Raw genomic sequence first — 24,010 nt, 5'->3', positions numbered from 1 at the left:
GTTTTGCGTTTTTTCTACGGTGATGGCGAACAAACGGTTATAAGGCTAAAATGTTACTGAAGTCATGCTTTCACATTCAAGAGGTTCTGTTCCTTATCAAAACAGAGAACATGATGTAATAATGTTTGTCCAAAAAATAAAGCACTGATTCCAGCCGCTAAAATGCGGAACTAAATACACTTTTGTAGTTTAATTGAAAGACTAAAACTACTCTTAGAAACACATTTTGGTAAAAAGATTTGTACTACAGTATATTCATGTTTGACTGACAGGCACGTGACCGGCCACCAGGTGGTATCAGTGTTCAAATGCCTGTTCATGTCAGTAGAAGAAGTAGCTCACCTAGACCAGGCTAACTCAGTCCTGCGGTTGACGCAGGAGGATACAAGCTGCGTATTCTCGAAGCAACCCTCGTTCTTTTTCCACAATTGATATAAAGGTTGGACTTCAAGGTCTGACCATGAAATTATCGATATGCTCTTTCTGCTCTCGTCAACTACTACGGTCTCGACGCGGACTCCACGGCCCAATCAGTGTTTGCAGTTTGCTGCCATTTAAATCGCTCGTGCTCAATGTTATGCTTGTGGAGACGGGGCTTAAAAGTTGGAGGAGTTTTGACACATCTGCTAAATGGCCTCCTAGAGGTTGTCTTTAGGTACTGCTACTCCCTCCCAAATTCCAGAAACACAGTAAGTCTGAGTGTATGCGCGCCTGTGTGTGTGTGTGTGTGTGTTGTTGTTTGTCCTGTGTTTTACATGTGATGACGCCCGTTAAAATTGTTTTTTAAACGTTTTCCTGTTCAACATTATTAAAACAAAGAAAAGAGTATTTGTTTTGAAGATTTCTAAACGGGTGAACACTATATTTTGTGACTGTAGGAGGCGCTGTTTGACACCTCAAAGATGTTGTCCCATGTATTTTTTTTTCTTCTCCATCATGAAACGCATGAAGAGGAACAGAACGTGCATAAAATAAACACGTCTTGCATTTTTGGACAGACTTCTTTTTTTTTTTAGTTAGGTCATTGGGTCAAACAGTCACCTTCACCATATATTAGTAATGAAGGATGCCGAACTTGTATTGGGGACTTTTCCATTTTCATCTGCGTATGATTTTGATTTTAAATATGAAAAAATGTACTTGAATTTAAATGGAACCTTTTGTATTTTAAAGTTTTATTATTATTATTATTATTATTATTATTATTATTATTTCTCATTTATTACAAGAAATCCCAGTTGCCAAAACATGCACGGATCCTGAATCTTCGAAAAACAGATAAATGAAACATAAATTGACTATTCTGGATCTCTTATCTCCGCTGTAGTTTTAAAGTGGGAGGAGACAGCCGCCCCAACGCAATCACAGCCTCAGCGTGTGTGTGTGTGTGTGTGTGTGTTTTCCTGCAGAAGTTGGCGCCGCAGCTGGACTGCCTGTGACAGCGCCGCCAGAGTCGGAATGAACGCTTCGAGTAAGTGTCGGGATGGATGAGGGAGGTTTTGGGTCAGTGGGCTGTGGAATAACGCCGCGCCGCGCTGCCGCGTCCGGATTCCGAGAAGGTGTCGCGTCCGCGCACCGGGACACCGGCAGAAAAATGACACCCCGGCGTCTGCATTCGCACGACCATCATCGGCGTCAGGACGGACCGACGGCGGAGTAGAGAGAGAGGTGGGGGGCTCGCTGTCATGGAGAAACAAAGCAGAGTCAAGGAGGACACGAAGGAGGAGAAGCGCAAAGAGAGGAAAACCAAATCCGGGAAGCTTTTCCGAAAGAAATCGCTCAAGTCCGTGGGAAGCTTCGTGAACAAAATCATGAAAACTTTGGGCACTTTCACCCACTTCGGGGACGGGGACGCGCAGGACGCGGAGGACGACGACGGCGGGTTCGGAGATGGCGCACCTTGCACCCTCACCGCCAGCTCGGGGATGATCAGGGAGGACGCGCCGCCAGCGGCGGCGGTGGTGGCGGCGGTTTGGGACCGCGCGGCGAAGCACCCGCCGAGTACGTCTTCGTCTCTGTGCGCCGGCAGAGACAAGCTGCTGTACCAGTATGGAGACAAAGTCCCGGGCGTGCTGGGGCTGAAGAACCACGGGAACACCTGCTTCCTGAACGCGGTGGTCCAGTGTCTGAGCAACACCGACCTGCTGGCGGAGTATCTGGGGCTGGAGCGCTACAAGATGGACCTGAGGCAGGGCAGAGGCACCGGGCCGGGGGCTGAGGAGAGGCGGCCGGTGAAGGGAGAAGTTACGGAGCAGCTGGCGGGTCTGGTGAGGGCTCTGTGGACTCTGGAGTACACCCCACAGCTCTCGGTGAACTTCAAGGTATCCAAACTTAAACACCACTGAAACATAGAGTTATAGATGGCTCCTCCTTAACCTTAAAGTTTACCCCCTTGTTTTTGGTTAAACTATAAAGTAATGTCCAGAAACCAAACAAACACAAAAGTCTGTAATTTCTCCACCAGATTTTCATGACTGTCTTTTCTTGCCTATTGTTCTTAAATAGCTTTAGCTCAGTTAGATTTAAACCAGGGGTCTACAACCTGAGGCTCCGGAGCCACAAGTGGCCCTTTAGATCTTCCGCAATGGCTCTGACAAAAACTGATAAAGATTCAACTGATGCTGTTAAATATAGTTCTAATAACAAATACAGGTTCCAGGAGTTTCTCTGTGTTTTCATGGAGTAACTGAATGTAATTCTCACAACAAAATGACACCAAAAATCACCAGTCATATTCCTTTAGATGCAGTTTATTTCTTGTATTTAAGTCGCAAAGCTATCCACTCTCTTTGCACCATTTTCCACATAAGAAAATGTATGTATAATCTTTTGGGCTAAAGTTTTTTTTTTTCCCTTTTTTTGCTTTAAACTCAAAAATGGAAATAAAATGGTGTTTTGTTTAAAAAGGAAGCAGATATCCTATAGTAGACATTCATTAAGGGCCATGTAACATTAATGTCTCTGAGTTTTATTTAGCTGGACCGAGGGGGGAAATGGCTGTTCGGATTGGAAATGTTCCAGACAGCTGATCTAAACCCTTACATCATAGCTCTATCTGTGGGGTTGTTTTCCTGCTGGAATTCAAATTTATTGACTGCAACACTAGTAGTTTGTCCAGTCAAAATATTTGCTCCCGCCTGGGCTGTGGATTGCTGCAGTTCCTCCAGAGTCACCATTGGCCTCTTGGCTTCTCTTTAGATTAAGCCTACCATTTTTTTTTTTTTTTTGACTTGTCAGTTTAGTGCAGGTGTCTGCAACCTGCAACTCTACATAATCTGGAGCACTTAATAATAACAATGGCCAAAAACAATAAAAAACTGAGCAGTAGGTGATTTTTACTTTAAACCTCTCTCGGTCTTAGCGTGTCACTCAGGAGAAGAGCGGCAGACGTCGCGATCATACATCAGGGAGGCAGTAGTGGTGATGTCCCGTCAGACAATCAGTTCCTGAAACCACACAAAAAAACCTCATAAAAGGGCATGTGAGGTCAGTCCAACCCCCCATACAGGATGAAAAACATGCAGGGTCGAATGGACCCCGTCTCTTAAAATCGCAAGATGACTAGGAAGCTTTTTCATAAGACAGATTCCAGCAGTTTTCATATGTTTTTTCATACTGTATTTCCGTAAAATGTCCACAGCAGAACAGGGCAGAAACAATTAATTGTGATGAATAGATTATTAAAATAATCGTCAACTGGTTTAGTAATTGACCAATTGTGAGCTACAGTGTACAGACTCGAAAGAATACATTTTATGAAAGAACAACTTATGAGTTTTTAAGTCAAAAAAAATTACATTTTGTAATTAAGATGGAAGATAAAAACAAGTTGTTTGTAAGTATGTTCTACCATGGCATAGTTTCAAATTCTTTATAATCAGTTATCGATTAATCGTGAACTGCGGTATACAGACTGAAAAATCGTGACTGAAAGAACAACTTTTCCCCCACATATAATAAGTTCCTGTAAAATTCCTGTAAGTGCAACTTTTAAAACTTGATGTCACGAAGATTTTGAATTCAATTAGCAGGAGAGAGCGAAAACGGACCTGTCGAAAGACTGCTCTCGAGAGTTTCCCCAAAAATCTGTATTTATAACTTCAATCAAATTAAACACCAGGATCTTATTTCGAGTTGCCAAAACAAAGGGGCAACTCCGAGAAAAGTGTTGATGGCGGGCGGAGCCGGTGGTGGAAGGTTCTGGAGAGGTGATAATTAGCTGGTAATGAAACGCTGAGGAGAGTCTCAGTGGCCGTCATTAACCAAACACCTGCTGTAGGGTGAATGGCTCCGCTCTACCTCTAAGTACAGCTGCTCTCTGCTCAGTCAGACATAATCGCACGTTATTAAAGAAGGATGCTGCCCAGCGGGGGGCCGCTGACTTATTTTATTGTCACGAGGCGTTTCGGATAATAGCATAGCACCTATTTGCCTGCCGCAGTGCGCTGGCCTGTGACTTGACAGTCCCCCTCCCTGCCAGGTGATAATGAGGCTGCTGCTCAGCGTCGCAGCAGTCTGGGGCCACGAGTTCAGCGGGTCGCAGACTCGCACGTCAGTACCCAACTTTGGCCGTATGCAGAAAGTTCCACTCCACAAGCTAATCGAGTATTTTGCTAACTTTGTGTCCCAATGTAGATCATTCTTTGCTCCCTCAAGCCGGGGAGCTGGAATCTATCCGCCTGCAGTCTTTTTTTTTTTTTTCTTTTTTTTGCTCTGGATTTACTCGGAGCTCCGGTTCAAGGCAAGAAGTAGATAATGTGGGGCGAACAAAGAAATGAACAATGGATTTATTCTTGGAAATGCTAATTACCCCGTAAGAATAGGCGCCGGGAGTGATTTGACCGTTTCTGCTGAGCTTTCTCTCTCCTTCTTTCCCCGGTTATGCAAGAATTATTACATCACATTTCACCTGATGGGGCAACCGAAGGCGTGTCAGGGTATCAAAGGCAGAATCGATTTTAATTGATATGGTTTTCCTTCTAAAAGTTGCTCTTTTGTCATCTCCAGCTTACAAATCTGACCTCCTGTTGCCAAATGAATCTTTACCTTCTTCTTCTTCTTCTTCTTTTCTTGCACAATCCACTTCAGCGCTGCAGTCAAAGGGAACCGTACCAAGATTAACAAATAGGTTCAAACAAAAAGAGCTTTTCTCTTTATAAGATGTTTCCTGCAGTAATGCACACACACACACACACACTGTTGTTCTTGGCAGTGTTGAGAGGCCCCAGTTAGTGCAGCCTGAGTCCTCAGAAATTGCCTGTTGAGTAACACCACAGCTGCCTGCAGGAAGGATTATAAAATGATCAGATAGCTCCGAGGCTTGAGTTTGAGAGGATAAATTAGCTCCCGGTTGCAGGAACTTAAACCGGCACGAAGCTTTTAAATTGCTCTACAAATAGGAGATCGGCGTGTGTTTCAATTAGTCTATTAATTTGTTGACTCCATTAGGACAACCGTGAGTCGCGCCAACCTCCGGCAGTCATGTGTTTCGTCCTTCAGAGGTTGGGAAAGGCTCAGCTAAAGCAGCCGGATTAACTCACTGAGGATCTAGTTCGACCTGGAAGCGTGGGAAAAAAAAAAAAGAAGAAAAAGAAAAAGGCGCTGGATGTTTTTCCGCTTCTCTTAATTCAAGTTTTTTTTCCCCTTTCTCTCTGTTTAGAATTTCACTGACTTGACTGTATGTGTGTAAAGTGTAGAATCACCCCCGCTTTCGTTGGTAGTTTCTCAAACGGGCCTCCTCCAAAGTTGTACCTCCTGCTGAGGAAAAATAAAAATCCTTATTATCCTCACCGCATTCCAGAACCTCAAGGCTTTAAAGGAAAACACAGGTGGAAGGCAGGAGGCGGCTTAAATAAGTGTTCAGTCCTGCAGCGTTACTGCGGCGCTTGGCTAAAGCACTCACACGCCTTAAAGCTTTTTCACATATTGTCATGAGAATGACAAACTTTTACGTCTAAATAATTTTTACTTCAGGCATTCAGATGAAGTTAGTCAGCGTGGGGCGCAGCACTGCTCACCCAGTATTGAAAAGTATTCCTCCTGTCAAATTCAAAAATATGTTGTCTGTCCCAAAGCAAAATTAAATATAAGTAGTCCTGGCGATGTTTTCTTTCCACCCATATCTTCGGCTTCTCTTTCGAGTGACCCGGTTTTAAACCAGTTATCTATTATTATTTTAAAATGCAATCTTTTGGTAAGCTAACTGTACGCTTTGAGCTCACAAAACGGCAAATAAAAGTTGTTCACACGCAGTTTGAGCGACTGATCTAGTGGCATAACAAAGTACCACAAAGTAAAATAACATAGGAAAAATATTCCCTGTAGAAACTTTGGAAATGTGTCTGAATGAATGTTCCTTTCGGTTCTTTGGTGTTTGTGCCCTGATAAGTTAAACAGAAGGAACTTCAGTCGAATGAAACCAAAACTGAACACTTGGACCTGCATGAAAAACACAACACAAGGAAAAATAACCAACTTGCTAATTTAATTTCAGGTCAAAAAAAAAAACATACTTTATTGATCCCAAAGGGGGGATATTGAACATTGAAGATACTTGGATGCTAATAGTACCTACATAGAGTTGTTGTGGATGGTACTGCTGTGAAAGGAAAGATTTCTGTTCGTAGTCGGTCTTCCAACAAACATGAAGAGGTTTCTGTATGAAGACACGTTTGCTGTATGGCAGCTTCATCACATGCTAACAGCTCAACGACCAGGCAGCGGAGACAGTAATCGACTGTAACACATCTTGAATGAAACCATTTGTTGTTAGCAAACACTGCTAATCCACCTCATTTGCTTTTTCAGCTCCTTTTTCAATCTCTGTCTCTTCATTCAGTCTGAATGACCTTGAGTTGTTTTGCAAAAAGGAATGGGTAAATGTTTCCAGACGTCATGCTAGAATTGCAGCTATGACGATAGCCTGCCATCTTCTCGCTGATGTTAAGATGTCTTAGAGGGGCAGTGTCATGTGTTTTAAAGACACAGTACCATTTCATAGCACAGTCAAGTAACTGTTATCTTCAGGTGTTTTAAAAATATTGTATCTATCAAATATGACCGTCATAATTTAACACCTTGAAATTGGGCCTCTGTGTCTTTAAAACCTGCTGCTCTTTCTGAAACTCCGCCTTCAGAAAGTCGTCACAACATGGTTCCTCTATGAATTAACCCTTTAACAACATTTTTACCAACGTTTCACTGAGAAGTAACTCGTTTTAGCTCTGCTGATTCTCAGCTCCACCAGGTGTTTGCTAAGTGCTGCTGGCTAGTCTGAAGGAGCAGAGTGAGGGAAGTGGCAGAGATTAACGGATTTCTCAAACATACACAAAAGAATCAAAGCAACTCTCAGTGTGTTTTTCATTATTAGCTAAAAAATTTAGATTTTTACATGACACTGCCCCTTTAAAATTAAAATGTATTTAAATTTTTTTCGTATTTTGCATATGCTAAATTGCATGACTTTGAGTACTTGGCCTTTAGTTAACAAGTCAATTGAAAATAAGAGACTGCTGATGACTAAACAAAATGTTATACTATTACAGCAGGTGGCTGAGCATAAAAGCAAAGGTAACAGCTTCTGCACTCACCTAGTCGCTGGTAGCTGATTTAAATACTTAATGTTAAACGTATAAAAGAAAAAGGCTCTTTTCTTCCCCGACTTGTGCTAAATGGTTACAGGCATCACAGAGTGACCGTTCTGCCTCAGACGGTAATAAAATACTCATTGGCTTTTCCACCGCCGTAATTATATCGCTCAAACAATTGTCACCTTCCAGGAGCTGATGGTAATCACTGTTATTGCTCTGCTGTAATGACTGGCTGCAGAGCTGCTGCAGGTGAGCTTAGATCACGGCCTGCAGGCGCTAGCTATCACAAGGCTGAGTGTGTCATGGCTTTAACCAGGGCTGGCTCAGAGTGTTTGTCAGGTTAAAGCATTCGTGCTTACACCCAAAATTTAAAAGTTAGATGAGATTATAAGATGTCTTTGTTCAGTTATAGTATCAAAACAGCAATTTAAGTCTATAAAAATATAAAAGGAGGAAAATAAAAGTATTTCTAAATTTGAATCACAATAGGATTTTAAAAAAGATCCTCAAACTGTTGGATTCCTGCCTATTTGCAATCTTTTCTGTGCAACAGAACTCCAGATTATTTGTGGAAAATTCACCTATTGACAGATTTATTTTTTCATAGATTATATCTTAAATACCGGAAGATGATGCAGATTGAGTAGCAGAAATACCCAGATTCAATGCTGCTTTGGGCGCCATGTAATCACCCCCACGGTTGCTAAGCAACCAATTCAGAAGCGGAATTCGGTTTTTCTTTGGCACTAGTTGGCCAAGAGGTCTGCAGATTTTATAGTAAGTCAAATTTATTTGTAAGCACATTTCAGCAACAAGGGAGTTCAAAGTACAGTAACTAATTATGAAACCATCAGTAAACATTATCAAACAAATGTACATTAAATATATTGACCAATGTTCCACTTATTGTGAATCAAAGGCAGCTCTAAACATGTGGGTTTTTAGCCTTGATTTAAAGAGAGTCAGTGTTTTGGCAGTTTTGCAGTTTTCTGGAAGTTTGTTTCAGACTTGTGGTGCATAGAAACTAAATCCTGCTTCTCTATGTTTGGTTCTGATTTTGGGAATGCAGAGCGGACCAGAACCAGAAGATTTATCCGCTAACAGCAGTATTTTAAAGTTTAATCTTTGTGGAAGGACCTTAGAACTGGTGTTATGTGCTCCACCTAACTGGTGTTACTCTGGATCAGCTGCAGCTGTCTGATTGAATTTTTTACTACTATTTTTTAAGACACTGTTGCAGTAATGAAAGTGACTAAAGATAAACGCATGGATGAGTTCTCTAGATGTTGCTGTGACATTAGTCCTTTAATCCCAGAAACATTCTTCAGAGGATGAAAGGCTGACTTTGTGCTGAGACGCTTTCAGCAGCACATATCAATGCATATTGAGGTGCGTTTGCTTTTTCAACTAAGTACAGGCAGTTTTAAGTGTTTTTTTGGGGGGGGGGGGGGGGGGGCTTCAAGTCAGGGGTTTCAGCCATTAGCGGGCAGCTGTGGCCCCCGAATTACCGCTGATGCTGGGAATCCGCTGTATGCTCGAGGAGGGAGTAATTATCGCCACAAAGGATAGGTGAGACTAATTAAGTGAATGCGGAGGAGCTGAAGGGGAGCATGGGCTGAGTTACTGGGGGGAGAATGATTGGAAATGACTGAATATCAACAAAAGTTTAACACAGGCAGCTGGGAAAACTGTCATTCGACAGAGCACCAAAGAACCAACGAGTAAAGCTCAGAACAGTTCAAATACTAGAGAAGCACTGGGCTGGTAGTGAGAGAATACAAAATATAAAACTGAAAACCAAAGTGGATCACGCAAGTTTATTAAAGCTGCAGTATGCAACATGTATTATTATTTTTAAAAGTTTGTTTTACATATTTGTCAAAACTGTCACCATTCGTAATTGAAAACAACCAATCAGAGCCAGGAGGAGGGTCTTAGCGCTGTCAATCAATCTCATGTACTCTCTGCATGAGATTGCTGTTTTTCTGCTAATGACAGAAAAACAGCTTACCTTTTAGAGGAAAATCATATTTAGCTACGCTAACTAGCATGAGCAGAGGGTGATTGACAGCGCTAAGCCCCGCCTCCTGGCTGTGATTGGTTGTTTCTAGTTGGGAAAAGGCGAGAGAGCTTGATTTAAAAAAAAAAAAATAAATTCCTCACAGATTATTTGCTTAATACTATACTGTTACAACATAGGAACAGTTTTGACAAATGTGTAAAAAAAATGTTCATAAAAGTTACATATTCTAACTTTACAACACCATACACAGCTGACTCACATCCCAAGTGGGCGGTAGGGAAACAAACGCCCCTCTGTGAAACACATGACTGAAGAAATGCTTCGCTTTCCTCTGCATCGAATTCAAAATAAATGTAAACCACAGGAATGCTAAAGGGGGTGGGAGGATTTTCTAATTTTGTAAAACCATGACTTTAAAAACTGCGGTACACCTCTAAAGCAGGAAACAGCCCGGGTCTGTCAGAGTTGTGATAACAGAAGTGGTTTTATCTCCGCAGAGCCATGACTAACAGCTCTGAATATCACCTTTTCATATTTTCCGACTGACGTATCTCTGAAACATTGTCCAGATTGACGGTACGACGGCGGCGTTTTTCACTTCCACGAGTCGTATCAAGCGAGGGAAGCTCGCCTTTTAAGTCGGGATCAGAAGATGCGTGTGAGCGATAACACCTTATCGCTCCTGCTGGAGTTTATCTGCATCTTCCTCTTGTCCACGTCTTGGCAACGCTTCAAAGATGGTGTTCAGGCTTCGCTTTCAACTAGATACGAATGTGACTGAATTTTTATCTCTCCTTTGAGCCGGTCAGCACGGCTGATCTCCCTGTTTCGTTGAAGCCTCCTCTGTTTTCAGCGCCGTGCTTTAGCCGTTTGCCTAAGTCGGATCTTGAACCAAACTTTCAATTGACAATCCGTCAGACGGCGTCCACCGTACATCATGTTGCACATTAGTGAATTCTGCCCGCTGTTCTGTCAAACTTAATCTCTCTGCTTCACCAATCTGTCATCTGAGGTTGGTGAGGCTAATTCCTCACCTAATTAAGTTAATTTACATTTAAAGTCACGTTACACAGTTCGAGAGCTTAAGTAGTCCTCAATCTGCTGTTTGGTGTATTTTTATTATTAAATGTTCTATTAAATGTTGAATAACTGGAAATCATTTCATTTAGTTACATGAGTATGCTCATTCGATTTTAGCTCTACTTGTATGTTCAGGGTCGTCGATCTGAACCTTGGCTCCAGTCTTTGTCACAATCATGTTTCTCTTTAGGGAAGGTGTACTTATAATGATGCGCAGCAGCCGTTTTGCTCCATGTATTGCAGCGCTCTGTGTCTAGGCCAGGTTTATTCAATTACGTTTGGATTTTCTAACCCAGAAATGTCACTGCACCAGACAATGTCTGTACAAGATGAAAGGTGAGCTAAAGCTAAACTATGCCACCTTATCATCGGAAATTAAGTACAGCGGTTTTAAATTTGGATGTAATGTTAAAATAAATAACTACTTGTCACTCCAAGAAGTGAAACGCAAAGTTTTCATCGACCATTTTTACGTACGGATGTCGGTAAAGACATGTTGACATGAATCAAGCGAGCTTGTGTTTTATGGTGCGTCGTGTTTGTAGCCAGGAATTCCCAGTTAAGAAAATCAACCGGAACACAAGTCTGACTTCCTCCTGGGAAGTCGGACTACTACTGTCTACTTGCAAGGCCGACTTTCAATATGGCCGCTCCCTACATGAACAGAAACCTGTTTGTTTTAGAAGACACATTCATAAGAGTGCGTCTAAAGTTAATGTTACATAATGTAGCACCTTTCAACTCTAAACCAAACAAATTAAAAATGGCATTCGCTTATGGAAAGTAAAGCTTAAAACAACGTCCGTAAGAGGTACTGCGAACGTCGTCAACGGGCGCCGCCATGTTGAAATCCTAACTTTTCCGACAGCATTAACTGGAACGCTCTCAACTCGCTTGCGTTGGCAAACCCAGCTCCGAGTTCCGACTTTGTCACCAAGCGTTGCATTCATGATCCTTCCTATTGTAGGAATTTATATTTTTGTAGGAATTTCTGAAGGTTAGCAAAAAACAATTTATTTATTTATTTATTTATTTTTTTTTCTAGCAAATCTTTGGTCTGGGCCTCTTGGAAATGAGTTCAAGCTGCCATTTGAGGAGCTGAGGATTACGATACATTTTGGTATCATCAGTTCAAAGTGTCTTTTCCTGTCTGTTTGTTGTTTCCTCTGGCTTGTGGCAAACTTATAATGGGACTTGTAGCTCTCTTTAAACAACGGTTTTCTTCTTGCCACTCTTCTTCAAAGACGAGAGTTGAGTGTCTGGCTAATTTAGCTGTTTATCTGCAGCTCCTCCAGAGTTACCACCGCACCTGAACCTATGGTTTGAAACTCTCCTTAATTGATTTGTATATTTTGGTTGACCATTTCCTAGAGACTGTTTAGTTGTTCCATTAGTTGTTCATGAGATGTTCTAAGTTTCAGGACATTGTTTTCTAAATGAATCCTGCCTGTCTTAACAGATTTCTGATGCCAGCTGGATTTTATTATTATTTAGGGACATCAGAGTAAAAGGAGTTTGAAAAAAAAAATCTTAAAAACCTTGCATTATTTTGTTTTCACCTTACTGACTATGGCATTTGTGTCTTTTTTTTTTGTAAAATCACAAAATGAAAAGAAATTTGAGGCTTATATTTACTTTAAAAAGGTAATTTATTTTATCATTTTGCCTTCTGTAGGTAAAACCCTGAAGCTGAGGAAACATAAATTAATCAAGAAGCTGCCGCACTGTCAGTCGTACTGCAGTTCATCAGATGTACACAAAGTTTTCAGCGTCCTCACGCCTCACTTTCTCCCCTCAGACGGTCGTGTCCAAGTACGGGTCCCAGTTTCGTGGCAACTCCCAGCACGACGCCCTGGAATTCCTCCTGTGGCTGTTGGATCGCGTCCACGAAGACGTCATACTGGTGTCGCACAACAACAACAACAAGACCAAAACTCCTGAGAAGGTAAGACTCCAGCAGGAGCCTGCGGGGGCCACACAGTACCGGTAGCCATGGGAACCCGTCACGTTGGGGAAACACACATGTAATTAAGCTTTCATGCCTTAGAAAACCATTAAAATAATTAGGAACATTGAGGAAAACTAATGACTGATTGTTCATGAGATTTTGTTTCATTACATAATAGATGACAAACTCTGGTTTGTTCCAGACGTTGCATCAATCAGCCTTGTGGGAGAGTCGGTTCATGTTTACAAAGGGAAAGTCTTCAAAGACTTCGTTGCTTTTAGCGTTCAGTGAATGTTTTTGAAGGTGAATTAAAATATTCCCTCATCTTTAACCTTCTATACAGCGATACGCATTAAACTGGTTCACATTCTGTCACGTTACAGCTGGATACGCACCGATCCATTATCAATATCTGTATCGGTCCTGATATTGAAAAGAAATTCTAGATCAGGTATTGGTGACTGTGCCTGAGCCAGAAGAGCATGTCTATTCAATCTAGTTCTATGCTTTGTTCTCATCATTCTTCATGATTTATTTTACATCATAATCAGAATTCTTGATTTCACTTTGTGAATCATTTGAAAGAAAGTTTGTTGCACTTTATTTTTACATGTTTGACTAAGAGAGTCAGCCTATTGTTTTTTGTCAGTTTNAAAAAAAAAAAAAAAACAGTTCCCCATTATTTTTGGGTTGGTTTAATCAAATACAATGTTTTCCTCATCATCATATGCCTTGGTGATATTTGTGAACTTTTTAGACTGAGTGAGTCACAATGGCAGCAAAACAGCTGCAGGGCAAAAAACGCTCAAGGAAACCTGAGCTACACAAACGAAAATGTTTTTGTGCACGCTCTCTCTCTCTCAGCAATAAAATGAAACTACAAACAGGTGCAACTCATGACGCGTCAACGTTCATCATAAATTTATTTCACGATTAGTCTGTACTTGCCTACATGCCGGGTCAGGAAGCAGATGGGGGTTATTCCTAAAATATGCTTCCTCCTTCAACGCTTCCAATGGTCATGTGCGTGCAGGAGGAAAACGGGTCGGAAAAATAACTCCAGCTTACAGAGACGTCATGCACTCTTCCTGACCCCTCTATCCTGTCACTATAAAGGAGTATTGTCTCGGCCGCTTTGTCCTGAAGGCTCGGCTAAATAGGTTACCTCTGAGCACAATGAGAACAGGAGGATCCAAATGAACGCTCATTGTGATGACAGTTCCTGGATTACTGCGGGTCAGAGAGGCAATACTTCTTGATTACCATTTTTTTTTTTTTTTTTAAAAAGCGGCTTATCGGGTTTCCACAACTGAGCGGAAAACATATTGGTACTAGAGAAACAACAGCTCATCATAACAATCACTCTGGATTTCACTAAATTGTTATGTTGGTCTGTTGTTTTTTTACAAGATTCCTGTCATGTTTTACTTCCAGGTCAATTTGCCCCTTTTCTTAATCCACAACCAAGCAAGTCTGTCGCTTATTAATGTAATTTAATTGTATATTATTTTCTAAAAAGTTAATTATTCCTGGTGTTTGTTTTTTTGTTCATCAACTTTGGATATTTAAAATGTCTTCCAGTTCCAGTGTTAAATATTCATAAGAGTTTAAAGTTTATTGAGCTTTATGATGATGTGTTTTTGCATTATTTTGCCATTGTCATTCTATTACTTGGAAAAAGGTCTCAAAACAACATTATTATAATTTATCGCAATAACTTCAGGGGCAATTCATCGTTCAGCAAAATGCGTTATTGTGACAGGCCTATTGACGCCTGTTCAGGGTGGCTGATGATGAGTGTGATGTTTTACTGTCAATTTTTTTATATTTTCTGCTACTTGTCAAAGTTGGGAACACATTTCATGAACTGTGTTAATGTTTGCCAGTAGGTCAAGAAGTATTAGTGGATTTCTTTTAAGAGATTTACTAAGAAATCATCTTTTCGTTTACCAAAGTCAAAAGTTTCACATGGAAGTAGCTACTCTAATAAGATTTAAAAGTTAGCTTTCTCGGTTTTACAGGTGCAAGACGGTTGTTAAAAGGAAACCATTTTCTACAGAGGCGTGCTACAAGAGAAGATCACAGCTGGTAACAGGAAGCTAGAGTATGACAGTAAATTTACTCCATTTTATCTTTTTGAAGGCATTATGAAATGTTAGGCTTTTCAAAATCTCACGGTTAAGACAAGGATTGCTAACTACAGTGGGTACAGATGGAGATCCCCAGCCAGCATGCCTAGGTGGGCCCCATGTGGGAACAAGGAGGGCAGACTATATGGGTCCCATATGGGTTTGTCCTAGCACCCATGTGGGCTGTGGCCCTACATGGGCAAACCCATGTGGGGCCATCGTGGAACCCGCGGACAAACCCATATGGGACCCATATAGTCTGCCCTCCTTGTCCCCACATGGGGCCCACCTAGGCATGCTGGCTGGGATCGATGTTAGTAATGCTAGCTACAATCATGATAATCGATGACTAAATGACTATTTTCCAAACAAGTATAAAGCTGAACGAAGGTCGGACTTATTTCAAATCACAAAAATGTTATTCTCTTGTCTCTACAAGACCGAAAGGAGTATGTTCACAGACAGATATATTCATGCTTATGAACATTTAATAAAAAACGCAAACTGTCAGAAGTGGAAATAAACTGTTATGTACTGCATTTTAACATGTAGCCGCCATGTTGGATTTTGTGTTCAGGGCTGCAGAGGAACATCTGGGAATATACGTTTCTGTTGAACATTCAGATTTGAGTCACTCCTTTAAAATGGTTTTAATGTATATTAATACCAATTAGCTTACCGAAAAATATTAGATTTCAAAGATGCTGTTAGCTTATCAAATATATGCTCTTGATTTGACCTACAAGTCTGTTGAGAATCTTACTGACATATCTAGCATAAACGATCAGCGGCAGACGGCTTCATTTCGTACACAAAAATGTTGGGTTCGTAACGCTCAAAGCTACAAAGGTACGAAACGGAGAAGGGGCGAAGTCCCCACCACCCACTCCTAAAGGCCAGAGGAAAACACGGAGCATGTGTCACAGCTGGTCGTGAATGCTGTCAGACTGTACGTGCTGACGGCTAATAAACGTCCCGCTACTGTAAACAAATGGAGGGTAAATAAAGGAAAGAGAAACAAAAGTATTTTGCCCCCGCCACTCAAACTGAGCCGTAAGAAAATAAAAACCCACTTCGATAAACTTTGAACACACCCCTCTACGTTAATCCAATGATTACCAGAAAAAGCAGCTAGCTACAAGAAGCTAAAAGAGCACCAACGTTTTATAAAAGTTAGCTAAACACGGCTAACTGCACAGCAAACGTTTGTTTCATTTATATTAATTCAGGAAGGAAAGATAGACAGGAAAACACAAACTACTTTAAACATAGACTTGTTTTAGGAGGGTACAACTTACCGTCATGATAGCAGGATCCAGAAAGTTAAAAAAATAAAAAATAAAGACGGAAATGTGTTTAATCCTCACGAGAAAAACTTTCTCGTCTCAGCTAAGCCTCTCGTGCAGAAAGCACCTTACTGTCTCACGCACGTTACGCAAATTCAGATAAAACCCCGCCATTCATCCACATTTTTTACTCCAGCCAAAGTGCCGTAATCTTCCCACGACGATACTGGCCGCGGTCTGAGAGAAAGGGGCGAATTTGTCCCGCTAAATGTGGATTAAATGCTCCAATTCAGAAGGAACCATGTCTAAAGTTTCTGATACGCGGGGTAGAGATCCTGCCTTCAGCTCAATGCGTCGTTACTCGCTGCTCTCTGTCTCTGCCCTGTCTGCCACTTCCTGGGCGGATCCGCAATGCTCGTTTAAGAAAACACGCAGACCTCAGTGTTGTATCTGTGAGAAATGGATTAGAGGGACCCTCATGTGGGGGGGAGGAGAATTTGAGAGGGCACCAAGTCTTATAATGTTTTAATCCAGATGAAGTCTACTAATAAAAACCCTTATCACTGCAAGAAAATATGTTCAACTAGCAGTCTTCACAACAGCAATACATCTTCCTGACAAGGACAATCAGTAATCATCTCTTTTCACACGCACATAACAGACCAAGCCACAGTTTCCTGATAGCCTAAGCTTGGAATTGAAGTAGCACTCCCCCCCTCCAAAATCCACCCTCTGTAGCTACTGGTTTCATTTCAGGAATTTCAACACATGCCCCAGCAGACCACAACTGACAAAACTCAGTCTTATGAAATGACTGTAGGGTGTAGGTAAGGCCTATAGACGCACAACAAACAGCTGCTAAACAGGAGCATAACATGAACGTATATACGAATTAAAGTAGCAAGTAAATCTAAAAATAAATACAGATATGCAAGACCATGAGTGAATATTGCAGAAAGATGTGTACTTAAACAAGCCAGAAGGCAAAATAATGTCCTAGATTATTTCATGCATAACAACAATTAGTGACAAAGAAAAAAAAATACTTAACTGTTTGTATGCTTCAACAGAGGTGACACAGACATTAACTTTCAACATACGGGCCGTAGCACCTACCTGCATTTCTTCCGATCTGTGATTACTTTTCCACGAACAGCCCTCATCTGCCGTGGGACTGCCTGATCTCTGGATAAGAGCGGCTTGTAGTTACAAAAATAATCAATGTCTGACCAAACAAACACAGAAAGTCATCACACAGCTCTACGTTCTCAGGCATATGGGATTAAGCATTAACACACTTTGGGGGGTGTGAGTGGGGGGGTGGGGGTGGAAATAACAATGCTCAAGTTCAGTTGCACTGCTGTGGATTATGTTGAGCAAAAGGGAGGACGCATTACACCGTGGGGTTCAAAACCTTATTCCAAAACCAGTGGCATCCACTTTTCTCCTGCTGGACTGAGGCTCACTAAAGTATTCATACATCCTATTACAGATTGGACATGTTGTGCTATGAATTCCTCCAGTGACCAGCCACAGACACTGGCTACAGCATATATTTTTTTAAAGCAACTTACTGTGACATTACTGCCTGCATTCAAATGCAAAAGTTTTTTTTACTTTGAAAGTGTCAGTGCTGCCACCATGTGCCTACACTGGGATTAAGAAACAAGAGACTCCAGTTTAAATGTACATTCCTTTGTACAACACACAGAAAGAAAGATCATCAGGTGTTCACCTATCATCCCCACTCACTCTGCCTGCAGCTAATACAGAGTCAGTAACGTTCAGCTAGATGTGTACACTCTTCGGAGTTATCTGGTTCGTCTGTTTAACTTATGACTAGCCTGAACAACAGGTATGTAGCTGAGGGTTTGCTAACATGAAAGTTTGGGTTGTAGCAGTGCAACCAATGAGTCTGGAGCCTTCCCGATCAGTAGCTTAAAACTTTGAAATGTTTGCAGCAACAACTCCATTATTGTGATTACAGTAATGGTTATGAAAATGGTCTGGCCTTTATTCGATTTTGAGTTATGCGGTGTTGACTGTAACACTAGTCCAAAGTCTTTTGAATTCTCTAGCAAGTTTTCTTCCAGCATTGCTCTTTATTTAGGTCCATTCAGCTTATCATTAACTTTAACCAGCTTTTACTGTGGCTTCCAAAGAAACGCATCCCCACAGCATGATTTGTCACTGAGGGGTTGGTGTGTTCAGGGTGATGCGCAGGGTTAGTTTTCAACACCACACATATTTGCATGCGTCCCCTTCATGGCAGGCAGTAACCCTTCTCACTACCTTTCTGTAAAAGGCAAACTCTTCCGATTTGGGATATTGTTTTATGACATAACACCAATGGATTGTTTCTAGGTTACAAAAGGGGGCTGAATACAAATGTACCAAACACTTTAGAGATTTCAACATGTAAAACTTTTGAATTGCATCTAATTTTCCTTCTAGATTGGATCCATGTGCTGCTTTAAGTTGGTTATGCCATAAAATCCCAATAAAATGCATTTCAGTTTGTGTTTGTAACATGACCCATGTTAACATGTACAAGGGACATGGATACTTTTGTAAGGTACTGTAACAAACTAGTCTTTTCATCCCTTAATATAACTCGCATCGCCCACAAGCAGCCTACCTGCAGTGATGTGGTGGAATGAGCTCGAGATAGATATCCACTGCCCCCATAGTGCCAGTCTTTATCCACATCGCCAGGATCGTCCCACTCTATGGAGGGATGCCTGCTCAGGGAGTGGCTGAAATGGCACAAGCACATAAGATATGAAAGGTGGAGTGAAAGTAAAGCTAGCTGCAGTTTGGCTCAGAAATGTGGTGACCCTATGCCCTACAAGAATTAAACACAAACTGTTTATCTTTCATCTCTGTGTGTAGTGTGAGCCTGACCTGGCTGGTTTAAACAGTTCCTGTCTTCGGACAGGCTGATGACTCTGTGGCCGTCCCATGTGGCCCGGCCCCTCCTTCTGATGGATCATTTTGACCTTTGGCAGGTCAGCCATCGCAGCGTACTCCTCCCCGTTCCGTCCTGTTGATCCCACAGAGATCCGGCCTGACTCAGAAGACTCCATGGAGCTTTGCGAGGAGGTGTGTGTCTGAATGTGCATCTGCGGTGGAGGAGAGGGGCTCCGTGCATGGCGAGAGGACCTCTTGTCATGAGGAGGGGGATGGTGATCGTCATGGCCATGTCTACCAGCCCTAGATCTCATGCTGCCAGAGGTTCTGGATGTTTCCAAAGTAACGTAGGCAGCTCTGTTGTTACTTGTGGTTTGTCTAGATGGTGAGGCAGATCGAGATACAGAGGAGCTGCGGATTGAATGTGTAGATCCACGCCACGAGTTTGATGAAGAACGGGAGTCATATTTTGTTTCATTATTCGTGTTTTTGCTCTTAAATGAAACACTGGAGTCTCCTTTGGTGGCACTTCTGAGGATCATGTAGCCTGGGGGATCAATATTGCCTTTTCTTGAAGGAGAGGGGGAGCGGCTGGTGTGCAGATTCTTGCTGTTAAATGAGCTGCCAGTTCGCATATTTCCAGATGAGTGATAATCAGAAACATCATAGCTTCCCCTCAAAGCCAAAGAACTGTTGGCATCACGGCTTCTGACAGAGGTGGTAAACTCCGTTTTATGTCGTTGAGACTGAGAAGGAGCATCAAAGTTTTGCCTTGAAGGTGAGGAGTTACGATTTTTATGAACATGGCCATTTAATGAGCCATCACTGTGTCCCCTTCCTTGAGCAAAGGTTTCATGAGCTCTCCTAGAAGGAGATGAAGAGCGGCTGCCTAAGCACCGACTACCGCTTGTCTCAGTCTTTCGAAGTATGGACTGTCTTGGTCTGTCAGAATCATGTCTAGACAAAGTTACAGTGGAGACTTCACACTCTTGACCATCCAGTTCGTTTCTAGTCGTTGGGTTGCACAGCTGAGCCTGTCCTTCTATCCCATAGCCTTCTCTTACTGGGGAGCCACAGCGACCATGGTGGTGACGATCATTGAGAGATGTAATGGATTCAGATTTACGAAGGAAGGACTGGTTTGGTGAGGCAAAATTTTTCCTCTGTGGCATAGAAGTAACTGGGGAACTACTACGTTGATGGTAGCTACGGTCATTTAGGGATGTGATTGATTCAGATTTACGCAAGGACTGGTTTGAGTAGTTGAAATTTCTCCCTGGTTGCAATGTAGATACTGGAGAGCCACTGCGTCTCCTGTGACTATGCTCATTCAGGGATGTGATTGATTCAGATTTATGAAGGAGGGACTGGCTTGAGGAGTTGAAATTTCTCCTTGGCGGTGGGGAAGATACTGGAGAACCATTGTGTCGATGGTGACTACGATCATTTAGGGATGTGATTGATTCAGATTTTCGGAGAGACTGGCTTGAGGAGTTGAAGTTTCTCCTAGGCGGCGAGGATGCACGACTCTCCTGAAAACGATCATAAGTTCTAGATGGGGAGAAAGTATGATGTGTTGAACTAGTGGTTACGTCGGTGCTGCGAGACATTTGGACCGAAGAATTATATTCCCTCCTCAAAGGTGATGAGCTCCTTTTGTCACTACCTAGTCCTGCTGAAGAACTATTTGCTTCCGTCTTCTTTAAGGCACTCCGAAAATCAGAAACGGTACTGGACTGGGACTTGAGAGAAGAAGCAAATGATTTGAAGTTTCTTGGTAGAGTTCCTGACTCAAAACGTTGAGCATGGACACCTTGTAAGGAGCTTCGTGATCCTTGCATTGGTGTTTGAGTCCGACCACCACTATCAAAAGTTGTTCTGCTCAGAATGCTGCTGGACTCACTGTGTCTTAACTGCAAGTTTTCACGTGAGGGGGATGAAGAGCGAGATTGAAGAGCTGAGCCTTGCCTTGAGGAATCATATCGCCCTGACTGTTGATAGGAAGAGACGTTACTCAGAGGATTTGTTCGACTTAAACCCTTTCGACCGGTTGAGGCCAGGGACTCCGCAATCTTAAAAGGAGTAGGACTGGGAGATCGAGGCCCAACTTGTGCTTCAACTTCAATGGCAACCTCATAAGGGTCCGGGGGAGGAATTTCCACAGTAAGGTCCTCATTGAACACTTCTGGTATCGGCCTTTCTGAGGCAACACCAAGATTGGGATTTCTGAAGGGGATGGTGTCTTTTGGCTCAATGTTTCTGTGACTAAAGATGGGATGTCCTCTTTCAAAATGGCGGAAAGGCGTGGGAGGGCTTTTTTCAGTAAAACGGGCACCAGCTGCCCTCCCAAGGGAGTAGTAGCCACTTTCACGCTTCTCTCGGTCTTCTTTTAATCCTGGAAGAAACCCAAAAATTGGTGATGACTTGCATTTTGAGAGGACTAGAAATTATAAGAAAGACAAGAATAAGTTAAGTTCTACCAAAGTGCAGGCACCAGCGTTTTCCAGACATAAACCTACAACCGCATGGCCAATTTATTACGAACAGTTTTACTTTCCAAACTGCTCCATATTTTTGTGGCTGTTGGCCCACATATCAATAGTGGCTGTTTTACGGAGATCTGGTGGTTGTATGTAGAGCAAGGCCACACAATATTAAGAAAACATGCAGTGCAGCGATATGAATGACTTGCAACCCATGAGTAATCTACTTTAGGTGTATAGCAAACACAGACTTCAGATCATGAGCGTCCAGCTTATGAAAGAATAGAAGGTTTTATTGAAAATGTTGCTTTCAGACAAGGTCTGTTTTCACACTGAAACAACTTAGCAGTAGTTTCTTGATGACTTTACTATCATACCACTTCTTTACCTTTTACTACTGTGGAGGCCGCTGGCGAAAAGGAACTCATTTGAGAATGGTACACTCAGGGGTGAAAGTAGTTTTAAATTTTGGGGGGGTACTATGACAAAAGTATATATATTGCTTCTTTGTCTGTTTTGGAGTTTCTGTGATGATTAATTTTTTGCGAAGCGATAAAAGCTGGGTAGCTCTTGAATTGCTACAAAGTAAAGCTGTATTTCCTCCCTCAGCCCACTGGCTGCAATGTCGACACCTTGAGATGCCATGAAACCTAAATTCTGAACATCATAGCATGGAGTGCATCCCAGTTTTCCATGTCTGGCATATAACCATTCATTTTAGCTTTTAAACTGGTTATATTGATCCTCTGTCCAGACAGAGGGATAATCAGTAGCCTAGCATCATGACCTGTTTGTTCTGAAGATCCTGCAGCTTCCACTTCATCTTCCTAACATGATGCCTCCTCACCCTGACTCTCATACTGATAGGAGGAACCACAGAGCTCTGTTAAGTTAAAAGCACATCTTCTGAAGTTGGGATATTTTTCCTCCAACAGGTTCCAGACGAATCACCTCAAACCAGATGTTGGACTGGATTTTATTTCACTGTCATTTGTGAATGTTGGATTCTCATTTTTAACAGTGGAGCTGTAGAGGTTGAAAAAGGTTATCATTTTGGAGAAAATCTCATCAACATCAATATTTCCACTAAATAAGAAGCAAAAAAATTGTTTGATAGAGGAAAAGCCTCTCAGACTCTGAGCTCAAAGCAAGATGTCAGAGAGCAATAAAACTTTCTTTTTTAAATTAGACAATTAATTTAATTTCACATAATTATCGCGGTAGAATACATTTGTTTGTTAAACACTTAATGAAACATATTTACCGTGTTTGATGTTTGTTGTCAATGAGGTATACTCACAGACGAACGAGGTAATTAGTCCAAGTTTGTCGTTTATTGAACGTTCAGAAGCTACAGTGGCTGTAAAGAGCCACAGCAAAGGTAAACAAAGGTAAAACATCCCGAACAGGTGATCAACTCTAAACCACTCGCACCTTTTTATTCTCAGTCACACTTTGTCATTTAAGCACACCCGTTGCCATGGCACCCGCCTGCGCTCAACAAGCTGACCAGAGATTACATTAAAAACATTCAGTCCGATACGATATTAGGTTTTCAGTTTTTATTTATTAATTAATTTATTTATCATTAATAAGCCACCCTGAACACAGAGATGGTTGATTAGTTAATTTTAAACTCCTGCTCTGCTAGTTATTTTGGCATGGAACCGAAACGCACAGACTTGCGCAACACCTTGTTGAAACAATAATCACTGAGATTATTATTGCTGTTGGGTCATTTATTTGAGCACGTTTTGTTTATTTTTTTATTTTTTGATGTTGTTGTTCTTTAATAAAGTTATGAACGTTTTAAGCCAGTCAGAGGAGGACGTGCTGGTCTCAGCCTCCTGGCGACGTTCAGTTTGTCACCTGAGATCTGAGATCGACTCAAAACCTTCAGCGATCGACGTGTTTCACCGCTGCTGTAGTAAAGCATGAACAGTTCAGAAACAATATGAAATGGGAAAAAAGTTATTTATTAACTGATTAAGTCGTGTTTTAGATTGTTCTTGAAAAACTAATCAGTCATGGCTGATTAGTGGGTGAACTCACGGCTGCACAGTGAACCCGTTGATTTTCTACAGCTGACAGCTGCTCCCCTCTCTTGCAGGTACTGCGTACCCCCGCTAAATCTTTTAGGGGTACGCAGTACCCGACCGTACCCCCCTAGTTTCACCCCTGTTTATTTTACTTTAGTTGTTTTTACACATTTGGTTGCTGATGTAACATGAGGGAAGCTTGTAAAGCTATTGGTGTATTTAAATGTGCTGCACTGGTTCAGAGTTATCAAATACATTAGTAATTCAGTACATTTACGTCTGCATTTAAAAAAAGAAAAAGAAAACATTTTTGTCAATTCAGCGCTTTTCTGTATCGGATCGGTATCGGCCGATACTGAACCTCAAATATCGGCATCAGAAGTGAAAAAACGTGGATCGTGTGTCCCAAGTCACAACAAATTTCAATATATTTTATGATGGACCAACACAAAGTAATGCATATGTGAGAAGTGGAAGAACAAATAGTACTTGCTTGTTCAATTTTCCAAAAATAAACATTTGA

General features: G+C 41.8%; 1 protein-coding gene across 1 annotated transcript in view; it reads left to right on the top strand.

Moving 5' to 3' along the window:
- The first annotated feature begins 1,388 nt into the window (after positions 1-1,388).
- Positions 1,389-24,010, top strand: part of usp43b (ubiquitin specific peptidase 43b) — a 100,580-nt gene continuing 77,958 nt past the window's right edge. The window contains exons 1-2 of the mRNA XM_015052296.1: positions 1,389-2,321; positions 12,491-12,637. Of these exons, the coding sequence (XP_014907782.1) occupies positions 1,686-2,321; positions 12,491-12,637 (783 nt within the window). The 5' untranslated portion in view covers positions 1,389-1,685. The remainder of the gene's footprint in view (positions 2,322-12,490; positions 12,638-24,010) is intronic.

The sequence above is a fragment of the Poecilia latipinna genome, unplaced genomic scaffold, assembly GCF_001443285.1.
Source record: "Poecilia latipinna isolate Pla-1442-1.1 unplaced genomic scaffold, P_latipinna-1.0 Scaffold1100, whole genome shotgun sequence".
NCBI lineage: Eukaryota > Metazoa > Chordata > Actinopteri > Cyprinodontiformes > Poeciliidae > Poecilia > Poecilia latipinna.
This window is presented reverse-complemented; position numbering and strand designations above follow the sequence as displayed.